The sequence below is a fragment of the Anopheles darlingi genome, chromosome 2 (genome assembly GCF_943734745.1).
Source record: "Anopheles darlingi chromosome 2, idAnoDarlMG_H_01, whole genome shotgun sequence".
NCBI lineage: Eukaryota > Metazoa > Arthropoda > Insecta > Diptera > Culicidae > Anopheles > Anopheles darlingi.
The window spans coordinates 82816153-82828652 of NC_064874.1; the positions used below are offsets into that span (position 1 = coordinate 82816153).

General features: G+C 47.1%; 1 protein-coding gene across 1 annotated transcript in view; it reads right to left on the reverse strand.

The window, feature by feature from the left end:
* LOC125960197 (pseudouridylate synthase RPUSD2-like) overlaps nt 1–11069 on the reverse strand; it is a 200352-nt gene extending 189283 nt beyond the window's left edge. The window contains exon 1 of the mRNA XM_049693440.1: nt 10729–11069. Coding sequence (XP_049549397.1) covers nt 10729–10917 — 189 coding nt within the window. The 5' untranslated portion in view covers nt 10918–11069. The remainder of the gene's footprint in view (nt 1–10728) is intronic.
* Between the last annotated feature and the right edge of the window lie 1431 nt (nt 11070–12500).

Here is a 12500-nt window from a genome sequence, read left to right on the forward strand (position 1 = left end):
CGTCACTCGACCGACTGACTGCTTAGGCCGTGAGCACGCGGTAGCCAATTTGGGATGTAACGGGACACATAACGCCAGACGCCGATTTGAAATCAGATGCCAGAACGGAGTTTTGTCGACGCATTCCGATGGCACCGACAGGCCGAAACGGGAACCGGCAATCCTGCACGGTCGCGGTGCGACCATAAACTTACTTAAGCTATTAATCTGCATGCCCCGATACCGGGGCAAGAATGGCTATGAAGATGATCCTGCTCCTAATGTCGAGGCCGATCTTTCAGCCACGGCACGCTCATTAGATCACACGCGGGATCTTCACCATGGGATCGGTTTTCTAGGAAGTGACAATCGTTGAGCAAGAGGTGGCCAGCACACACATTAATAGCGCTTTGTTGTAGCTACGTAGCAAAAGTGTTTGAAAGCTGTTTTTCTAAAAATATTTCGGGCAACAAAACGGAGAATAGATGGTGTGTTGGAGCTGCCACGATAGACGCCGGTATGAGAGGAGTTGTAGAGACATTCTTTTGATGGCAAGCCATTAATTACGTTACGAAGTGTCGCTCTAACATGAGGCACATTTGGAGATTATCGGAGTTGACAAAACATCGTAGGAAAAGAAAAAGGTAAAGAATACCGTATTCATTAGTTTAAAACACATCCTTGCATAACATTGATGTGAAGCAGCAAAGGTTAAATGATTATGGAACGAGCGTAGTTCGTAATACTAAGCCCCAGTTGGGTGAGGGCGACGCACTGCTTCTGATCCGACTGATATAGTGATAACAGGCAGCATCATTTTCTCAAGGTTCATCGTTTACCCTTTTCACGATAAAAGTTGCCTCATCAAAGACTCTCATGTTCATCCTCTTGCTCATCAACCTCTAAACCCTAATAACATGATTAGAGTACCGTTTTCTGTTGAACCTTGTCCGATCCGCATCCGATTACGGGGATGAAATGCCCGGCAGAAATGTATCGAATAGCGGCTACCCTACACACTGTCGTTCCGTGTTAGTCCTTGAGGTGAAGATTTTACAATTTCGTAACCCTGGCAACGTCTTAGCCTTGGAAATGGTCGAAGGCTACCATTTGCTAAACGAGCTCGTGTTACTTCATTACCACGTAGCTACGACACCGGTGTCCGCCACCTTCCGGGAAACCAAACCCAATCCACCAAGCCACCCACAGTCTCCTACCCTCTTTTGGCATCGATGCCAAAGCCATCGAACGGACAGAAAGGGTTTAAAGAAGATGCACGAAAGTCACCCGCGACGTACCTTCTTCCGAGATGCTCCGGGAGGATATAAAACCAATTTCAATTAACCTTACCCTCATTACGCTCGTTTCCCGGCCGGCGTTCTCGTGATCTCGAGATGGTTCTCATCAACTCAAGAGCCCGGAGTGCTAATGCCGGAAAGGAATTCAATGCAATGGGAATGGTGCTTCAAGAGCAATCCATGCTATCATCTCAGTCTTATGGTCAATGCATTGCAGTTATGTCTGAAGGAGACACTCGATTTTCGAAACCGCCTTGCGCTCCACATTGTTGCACGCTGGTCCCACATGAGACAATTCATAAATAAACGGCCACTAAAATTAGAATTGTCTATTAGACAATTTTCCGGTGGCCAGTACGGTTCATCTGCTCGACGTCTGCAGACTGTAATGCTCCATTCCATTTCGCTCCCCGCCTTGGCCATCAACTATGTCTATGGCTAAAGAAAACAAGGAAATTTAACGAGCGCAAACGATGCAATTTTCAACATTTGCGCCATATTCTAATGCTTCCCTCCATTCCTCGCTCTAGTGCCTTCCGAAATGTATCCTCGCCAAAAGCGGCACTCGTCTCGCTTTCCTCGCTGGCACAAGGCACTGACAACGACGACATGCCGCTAGTTGCAGCGACATAGACTCAATGCAGATGTCCCTAAATTTAGAATGGACCTACACCACACCACGACGCGGTTCGCGGTTCTCCATAGTTGTGCTCCTAGGGTGCATCGATCGTACAGACCTTCGAACCGTACCGATGGGCGTTGCGAACGATTAAGATGATTCATCGGCTGAGAGCTACCAGCAGCAGTCGACTTCACTTACTTCCTTATCGTTTAGTCACAGCACTCAGGAGTTTGGGAGGCTCGGGCGCGCCTCAGCATCGACCGGTGGCACAAAATCTCATCATCGTCTCCCGGGCGCATTGCAGCTAATGACGCGCGGTAAGAAATGTGTGCCACGGTGAACAAAACAGAACAGGAATAGAGCAGGTGTAAAGTGAGCCGTCTTTATGGATGATTTATTTGCGCACTAGGAACAGTGACACCGTCGTGCCGTCATTCTGGGCAGTAAATTGTCTTCAAAGATTAAAGTGCGAGGTGTTATGCCCGGGGGGTCCCTTCCAAGGAGTCACCTACAATCGAGGCAACAGGGTAAATTAGTTTAAAGTTATCCGTCAAACTACTCACCAATCACTCTAGGAAAGATCTAGATAGCCGGCGAATTATTCTACGCCATCAGTCTTCAAGCTTTTTACTCTCCTAATCAAAGTGCCCCTTGGGAAATGAACATTATAAAGATTGTAATGCCTGCAGCAACAATGGTAAGTACATTTGCAAGCCGGCCTACGATTACTACAAATTGTCATTCTAACCTTGTCATTGCGCAAAGATATCCACAGATGGCCGGGTGCCAGAACAGTGTTCCAACGGTAACAGCAACCATGTGCTCCGGAGCCTTTGGATCAAATTGAACCACACCGTGTGTGGCAGGAGCGGACGAGAGAAGCCTAAGCTAATGAACAACCGTACGTACTCTGTGTGTTCGGTGTCTGTAATGCGAAGAGATGTAGTTACACAAAGTACTACCGAGAGTCTGCGAATCGTATGCGTCCCCCAAAAGAACAAGCACCTTTAGCCGTTGCGAAAAGTGAAACTATAAACCTTCCGCCCGACAACCGACAGATCCCCGACCTGCCTCTGATATGGTAAGAGTGGTTTCGGTGCCGACTGGAACACCCGGTGGTAAGCGTCTTACACTTTCTTAGCGACATGTAATCTAATTAAAATTAATTGAAAAGTAATTAAAATTTGCACCAACAATGGTGCATGTGTGCGAGAGAGTGTGCTCGGGAAGGTGGCAGCAGCATAGGCCGCTGGAGGGTTGGGAACCACTTGGCAAAGCGCCATGCAACTATCCAAGATGTTCGAAAATTGGGCGGCATCAAGTTGCAACGCAAACATGCTTCCTGTATAACTATTCTCCCTGTCATGCTCAGCCATTTTCTGGTCGGGTTCGTAGCAACCGCACTTTAGGATTACTATTTGTGTTTTGCCGAACTTCGACTTTCCGGAATTACTTCTCCATGTAAGTACTTTAACGAACATCCTAAACACGCACACATATACGCGATAATCATCTCGTTGTATTTGTTACAGAAGATCCTCCATATGGTGCTACTATCACTTATCTTAATCAAGTGCGGTCGATACATTAATGAAGGGATCCGTCTACGGTCCGCATACGAAAATCCTGTCTCCCTTGCAAAACCCTTTTGCGACAAAAGGAAAGGCGAAACCTGTCCGATGGGACCATTATGTTTATAAGATTTTTTGTTGTCCTACCCGACAACGGACCCACTCATAACGACGCTGGTCATTTATTTGAACACGAAGCTATTGCATCACTCGCTTAACCGTCGCCACCTGCTAAACGGTACACGGTTCGTCCTCCGAAAACCTCCAAACAAGCAGTCCGGAACATGTGTAATCCGTGGTCGGGGAGCCGCTTGTGTTTTGCCGGGGAAACCGTGTGCTCGCTAACGGCGCACAGTGCCCAACGTCAGCATGGGACAGTTTTGTCTTATGTCCGTCCATTGGAGCCCCATATTGGAGAGGCTTCTGCTCACCTAAAACAAAAAAAATCAACAAAAATGCCATCGTCAGCTCTGTGGTACCGCCTGAGCCTGCTGCTGAGCCGTATGGAAGCGTATCTTTTACTCGAGAGGAAGCTTCCATAAACCGGAATCGAGACCTTAGGTTTGCGAAAAATTTGCGGTTCACAAAATTCAGTTGATAAGCTGGGATCTGGGGATAAAGAATTCCGTTGAGAACCCAACGTTCATGTGACAACCACAAAGATTTGAGTAACTGAAACCATGTACACCATGGAATGTGGTAAATGGTGGACCCAACTGATTGAACGTATCCTTGTACCAAATTGAAAGAGCAAGTGCTGCTGCATTAATGCAACCATTACGTCAGTGGCCGAATGTTTCGATCACACCACTCGCCATCACACCATCATTTCTCACGGCCAACCACCATTACCACGAAGCTGTTGAAAGGGACTGGATGTTCCATGATACGGGACTCCAGGCTCCTGCTTCATAGCAACGCGAATCCTCCATCTAGCAGATCTCTTTTTCAGTCAGACACAGTCACACGGCCCGGTTTGCCCGGTTGCAAACGTCCAACGACGCTTGGGACAAACGGGACGAAACAGTAAAAACCAGCTGGATGAACCTGGACTGATGCAATGCTATTTACATAATTTCATTGCATCGGTCTGGTGGCTTCGTGTACCCAACCGGCCATTTGGGTGCGCATTGACAGCATCGGCGAAGACCGCGTGCATTTATCATGTGGGACAACAGGCAGAATACTAATTGGAAGCTGTGCCGGGCCGGGCGATGCATCAGCGAAAGAGAATCAGCGAAAGAGAATCGGCGAAAGAACGAGTGAGCGAGTGAGCGAGGGTCCAAATTGTATTTTGAGCGAGAAATAAAACTCTTAAATGATGTTTAATGGTTGGCCTCGGTTGCCGTCTAATCTAGGCGACGCCGGTCGCGAATATGGAGTGCTAATGACTGTGTGACGACAGTAATGATGAGTCATGAGACCGTCATTTGTCTGGGCTGGCCTTTGAATGATATGAGATGTATTACATTCGCGCAGCTAACGGACAATTTGCAACGAATAATATTTGATTTCTTTTTTCTTAATACACTAATTATACACTATCGTCAATGATTACAGATTTAAGAATCTTTCAACATGTTTTGTCTACAAAAACGAATCCTTGAGACCGGTAATGGAGTCAATGAATCAGGTATCAAATGAAACAGCAGCTCCTCGTCAGATACACAGTTGCTCCCGGAGGATTCGCTTAGAGTACACCAAGATACATCCTATTGCCATCTGACCCCGATCCGATCCGATCCGATGTTTCGCTATGGCGTAGTCACTTTTATTGTATCCTGAACCTTACCGTAGAGTCGCTTTTCGCTTCTCAAGTTTGCCTACATTTGTGTCGCCATGATTGAGCGCATAGATCCGATTCCCAAAGCCTTGTACGTTCGATAACCGAGTCCCCCTAGGGATAACTGGGTTTCAATACTGTCCCGATGGCCGGACTACGAACTGCGGAAACGAAAACGAGTTATGTCGGGAGGACATTTGAATCGTCTGCAACTCCTGGGAGAACAATTCAATGTCAGAAACCGGAGAACCGTACTCGAACCTTGCGGAGGTCATCTGCCTGGTCCCAGGAAGGTGTTCAAGGTGTTACCTTCCGGTGATAGTTCGTGGCACTTCTGATGATTGCATTGCTAAGGTGGTAAGATATTGTTGCCCCGAAAAATCCAACAAAAAATACATTCCCTTCTTTGCTTTGCTTTTGTCAACAATTTATTGATCCACACGTCCGGGGGCGAAATTTAGACAGAGTTATAACAGTTCCAATCTTTTTAGTCAACTTTTTAGAACCTATCTTCACGGTGATAATCATCAACCAGCCATGAGTCATTTCGACAGAAGGTTCCGGTAACCGTTTAGCAGCGAATTGAGCACTACACCATCGATCACACATCGAATGAGCCGTGGAACTCGACACGACAGCGCTCTCGATAGCTCGGTTGCCTGGTCTTACGGTTGTTTCGACAACCATCACCACCACCACCAGAGTGAACGTAAGTGCACTGACTTTATGATCCCCCGGAATCCAATCAAACCCGGCCATCGGCTTCTTGTTGGCGAGATTGGAACAGCGGACCACACGGGCCACTAGTGTGTCTCTGTCTCGGTACGTATTCGATTCAGGGAGGATAGATCCTGGGATTTCGTTTCCCAAAAACACGCCGCACTGCACTTGATGCAGTGCCGTGTTCTCTGTTTGCCAGTTTCCAACGTCACGGAATCAGAAACAGCAGAACCCGTCTCCGTCTCACTCGGGCCCCAAATGAAATCCGACCGTATTCCAGAACACCAACGCCATCGGAAGGAAGCGGACTAGCAGTCATCGACATTCATACCAGCGGCTTGACGGCTTGGAAGTCTATTTTTGAGGGCAATCAACGAATCGGCCATCATCCCGAGCCATGGTCCCCCGAGTGACGATACTCTGGGAGACGGTCTACGGGGTGCGCTTCCGCCCAGTTTCCGATGTCGGGCGTTTTGTTTTGTCAGATGTTTCGAGAAGAGCAACGAGTTTCGAGTAGAGCGCATTCGATCGCTCATCCACTTTTCGATTACACTTGGGTCATCCATTAACCATTCAGGCATTCGTCGACCGCCATAAATACCGCCCCAGAGGGGATAAACTTTGATTTCGTTTCTTTTAAGCCGTGCAATCGTTGCTGCCAGGATGGGAAGGATGTTTGGAAAGGAGCTATGTACTTGAAGTCCACCATCACGACCACCACACACTAGCATCTTCCGTTATGCGATAATAATAATGCAAATCGTTTACCATCAGCAATTAGCTCGAAGCAATTAGTATCATCAAGCATTTTCCCAAGGTCCGCTGCCTCTTGGCCATCTTTACTCATTTCATCTCACCTCTAAAATGCCCGAGCAAGGCGGCTTTACAACAATTGGAACTACCGTTGGCCTCGCCTAGGCGCCGCACGTAGCAACACGAAGAGACAGTTTTAGTTCGTTAACTTTCTTTTATTGCTCCATCCACTAGCCTTACCCTCGACGGCGTCACCTGCGAGCGCCTCTGCCTTGTCGTGACACAGAGACGCATTCGACACGCAAATGGGTATCGTTTAATTAGTCTCCATTTCTTAATTATACGTGCGGTTGACCCTCGCCCGACTGATGAGACCGGAGGATATGGGTCCGGGGCATTCAAATGCCCCAAATTTTCTGCGCACCATCGACCGCCGACCCATTGGTAGTGCCCACCCCCATTGGTTAAGCTGCGAAATACCTGCTGCGTCATGCAGCGATTCGCCGAAGGCCAACACCATCGACGCCACCATCAACGCCGCGGGGCTTGCAGTATCAGGATCGGATTTAAATGATCAATTAAATAAAGCTCCTGAGCTCCTCTTCTGCACTCGGTGACGCCGAGAAGGAACGTCGGAGGACGCAATCGATAACGAAGGCAAACCAACCCCTCTTCCATCGCATCCCGCTGCCAGCGGACGGCGGTATCGGCCGACCGTCCGGTCCCGGATACGATGAGAAATGTTTTCACTGAACCGTTCCTAATCAAATGCGGTTACCGACCGGGGCGGTTGAAACCCTCTGGAGGGGGGTCCCACAAGAAAATGAAACTTTCTTATTAAAACAATTTAACCTTCAGGCCCGGCTACCGAGGATAGGGCTATGCGTACACCCGCTACCCGCTCACACTAACATACTACCGCTTGAGATTCCCCTGCAATCCCGGCCCCAGATTCTCACATCTCCATCTTCGTTGCAGGTGTTTCTGACTCGCCGGTAGAAGGACGTCTGGAAAAGTTGGAAAACATTCTTAAACGTCTCGGAAAAGTTTTACGATCCTCTTTGCCCATTTGATAGCCACCACCATCGCCACAGTGTCTCAGAGTAGAAACGAACACCGGAACGTGCCATTTCAGTCGACAATCAGCAGTAACGGTGCAATACACAAACCCCTTTCCGGTTTTGGTCTTCCACATGTGGTCGGTAAGAAAGTAGCCTCCATCTTCTCAAGGTCTCGATTCCAACGCTCGATTCCATCTCTTATGTCCATTGTCAATGATATGTAAAGAGGCAGATAATCCATTAAAAACCAACCCGGTCTGGCCTAACATCATCACGCTCTAGCTCACCAGCATGATAGGCCGACCGATGGAGGGGGGGCTGCATCACGACCTGGTGCCATATTGCTTTATGTCGTTTAATGTTATTTTCCAAATGTCTCTATCGTAGCGGCCCCGGCAAGATAATGTTCAGCCTTCTCTCCTCAGCCTCAGACGGCTCTTTACGAGCAAGGCGTCTGCTTCTGTGTGCTGCTTTACGTCAATTTGGTTTTCTAATTAAAATTTTAATTATGCCACTTCAGTCGCGGTACATGCCGGCTGGCTTACAAGCTTTGGAGCGTCCGTGCACGCCGATTTTCAAGTGATCTTCCTTCCACAATGTTACAAACCGAAACTCATCATCAACCGCAAGGCTGCCTAGCAACACATTCTTCATCTGTTCCGGGTCGCTACTCCTCGGGTCGGTCTCATCCCGAATCCCGAAACTATTTTCATCGATAATAATCCATTTGCCCAGACACTACAACGTCTGCATCAGCAGCGTCAAGATGGGGCCCGAGGGGAAAAAAATCGAATGTAATTGTGGTTCGATAGATATCTTCAAATCACGGTTTGTACCACATCGGAAAAACTACGGGAAATGTCCAAACTACGGGAAACGGCTACCGAACCAACATGAGCTCGAGAAAGAAATGAAATACTCACAAGGTGCTTCATTACGACCAGTTCCTGGTACTTCATTTCATTTATTTATCATTTCACATAAACTGTATCAGTTGTCGTATAACCCGTATAAGTTTGAATATAAAATAAGGAACATTTGATGTAAAGAGAATAGAAAAGGTTCATCAGGACTCTTGCAGCGTCCGTATAGCCAAAAACGTATATAAAAAATATATCTGTATGTAAAAAACATGATTGTTTCATTATAGTGCGATAAAGATGGAAAATAAGCCGCATATCTATCTGTATTGGCGGCAGGGGGCGTTAATAATTTCGGGTTAAGTTATTCATGAATCAAATTCACAGAAGGATAATGGTAAATAGAATGGTGCACGAGTAGACCGGATGGTTTATAGATTAGCGATGCGGCTACAGAAAGGGTGGGAATGGAATGGTAACTAACACGATCGGTGGCGTACGGCTTTCAACCTAGTGACAACTTTGCCGCACCTTTCACCTCATCTTGAAGAGATACTCATCACGTTTTTCATCCGTTCTATCCGGCACGTTACAGGCACGCTACAGCGGTCTGTTCACATTTGCCGTTTTACCGCAAGGATACGAGAGATTGCTTGGAAGGATTCCGGCGTCCGCTCGAGACCCGTTTATATGAAAAGGCCCTAATCTGATGAAACATGGGTTCAAAGCCTGTAAATTAATAGTAAACAATCATGTCAGCAGAAGAGCCGGTACCGGTAGACGATACCGAGGTTGCGAGGTACCTCGTCGTCTGTAGCTGAGTCAGATCGACCGTAGGGCTCTGAAACAATGGACCGAGGGGCCGTCGTCTCGGAAATGGCTGGCTCGATCAGTTACCAGGTTCGTGTGAGGCCACGAGCCTGCAATAAGGCCATCGTAACGTGTTAATATCAAGAAAATGAATGCGCATCCTAAGTAATTCCGGGTCGTTAAGAGAGAAGAGATGTGTTGCATCTAAGCTTCATCGTAGTCGTTCACTATACCTCCTTCACGCTGGAGCCGCAACAAACTTCGTTTTAATCTGTTGTTCTGATTGCGTAGAAGGCACAACTGCTCACCCAGTAGAAGGCTTTGTTCTTGCATTTCAATACAAACCGATGTCGCATTGGTTAGAATCATGAGTTTCGACTTACGGCCTTTCTGCAGACTCATTTCTTCCGTTAATAATTTCTCCAATGTTGCGAAAAGAAATACGAAGTGTTGTCGTTTTCTTTGTTCAAGAAATCGATGGCGAGCGAGTTTATAGGCTTTGGTATTTTTTGTTAACGGTTGGCGACTTTTGGCGGGAGACGCCTGAACCTTGCTCGGAATGACGGCGCCAGTTCGCTTGTGCTTCTTTTTCTTCTTGCTGGATAGTGGATCCTTTTTCACAACAGTCGATCGAACGTTCGTCTCGGTGGCGCCAGTTCGCTTGTGCTCCTTTTTTTTCTTGCTGGATAGCGGATCCTTTTTCACAACAGTCGATCGAAAGTTCGTCTCGGTGGTGGCGATCGGCTTGAACTCGAAATGTGTTGGAGGAATCGACGGGATTGGCGACAAACTGCGCAGCAACAGATGGTTGCGGAGAAGAACGGACTTCATCTGGACGGTTGTTAAATGATCGACAGCACACATTGTCGATGACCACATACAGTCGCTACGGCATGAGATGGTTGATCTGACGACGGACGAATCGTTAATCCACTTCTCTGTATCATCAACTTCTTCTAACTCCATTTTTGTTCAGATATCTATACGTTGTTGGGACACCTCTCGTAGAGCGTTAAAACTCTTCGTCGTTCGTAAATTCAAAACTCTTTTTTATGTCGTCAACTTCTTTTTGTTTTCGCAAATGGCAGTGTTGCCAGAGCAGTGGTTCAAACCTCGATCGCGTTTGAGATCGTTGCGAAAGACAAAAAATCATTAAAATCAAATGAAATATTACATCGGATAATACTAAAACAGCCTTCTAATACTTTTTACAAAAAATCCAGCCTTATTAAAAAAATTATAATAATTAAAGAGCAAACAAATCGGCTTACCTCTTCCGAACTCGGCGGTACGAATTCCTCGAACCAAACCACTTCCAGCTCAGCATCTTCCTCAGCAGCCGGAGGCGTAAAACAGCGTTGCAAAACCACGATGTTCTCCTCGTCCACCGAGCTGTAGTGCCCGTGTTGGGTCTGCGCGTTCCGACGACGAACAACCTCCACACTTTTATCCGCTTCCATTATCGACGATTTTGCACAACACTGCACTTCGATGGGGATCACAAAATCACTGGAATAACTCGCGGTAAGTCACTACGAATTCACTGCGTTTCAAAAAGCCGGAATTTTGTAGAAAACTCAAGAAAAACGAGTGAAACGATTTTCCACACGCGCCCGCACCGGTTTGTTTACAATCGTCCAATACCGGCGAGAAGTGTTGCCGGTGCGAAGTGTTGCCAAACCGTGCCGGGTGAAATCTCTGGCGTGAAATATTTCACCAACACGCAGCATGCAGCTTCTTTTGTTAATTATTTAGGCAAATAACTAGATAAATCTCGTTACATCCCGAACTTTATCACTTCTGCTAAAGTAGATGAGACCGCGAAAGGAATGTATTGGTGCATGCAGTAAACAACAAATCAACAACCATGAATTTCGCGCTCGTAAATGCCGGTAACTTACATTTGCTGCTATGAAACGCCGCACGCCACCAGCGTGGTACACGACGTTGCCCTTTGTGAATTACCTTACCGCGGTAGCCCCGAACGAGCAAGAAGGTTTTGGGCTGCGAGTATAACTTACCAAAGTTATACCGTGTGGTCGGGCCAATTTATCGCCCAACCCCTCTCAATAAATTTCTCCCGTCCCGAAATCCCGACCGGTTTTTGTACACCCCGAAAGAAATGAGGAAATGTGCATCAATTACATCCTGCTGCATTTTCTGCTTCACCCGGCGGTATTTGTGTATGGCATGATTTTTACGACACCGAAAGTTTGATGGCCCGGAATGGCGGGGCTGGCTACGGTCGCAGTATCATAAAATAGAGGGAAAGCGTCACGTAACAGTCCGCAAATCACGCCGCCAGTGACCGTACAGAGGTGGAACATGTACCGGGTTAAATAATTGGAACCACCGAAAGGTGAATCGATACCATCATTTTGCACAGAACGAAATCCAGCAACCATGTCAAAGTATGGCCTCTCCCGAGTCTCCCAGTAGAAGGATATGGATCAATGGTTTCAGCCGGATTCATAGGTGTATCTTTGCTATTTTGGGCGCCCTTTTTGGACGTGGAAGCAACTGAGAAGCGATGCGTTTCATTTAATTCGAATTAATGCAACGTATTCTACAAGCCATCCGATCATGAATTTCTTTGCTTGTAATTTTAACATCTACCAAAGTAGGTTCCATTTTTCCGGATCATCTTACAATTATTCGGTGGAGTAAGTTCCACAAACAGATAACCAAAGACAAACTTTCGGGAAGTTATTCGAGACAAGTGGTTACGTGCCTCGGTGAAGGCCCTTTTGGCATAATAATAAATTCAATCAAACGAGAGACAAACTTTCGTCCTTATGCTCACACACAACCTCTAGCTAGGACCCCGAGGGACCGAAGCTTCTATTTGATTCTACCGGTCGCTGGAACTGCTGCTGAATGGAACCCTTGGCAATAACATTGTCCGATGACGGGCCACTACTGCTGCTGGTGCTGGTGCTTGGTCAGCCGATATCGCCGTCGACGACGTTAACTGTGCATACATGAATGTGCAGATATTGGCCATCGTCGTCGTCGTCGTCATCGTCGTCCGTATTATGTTTTG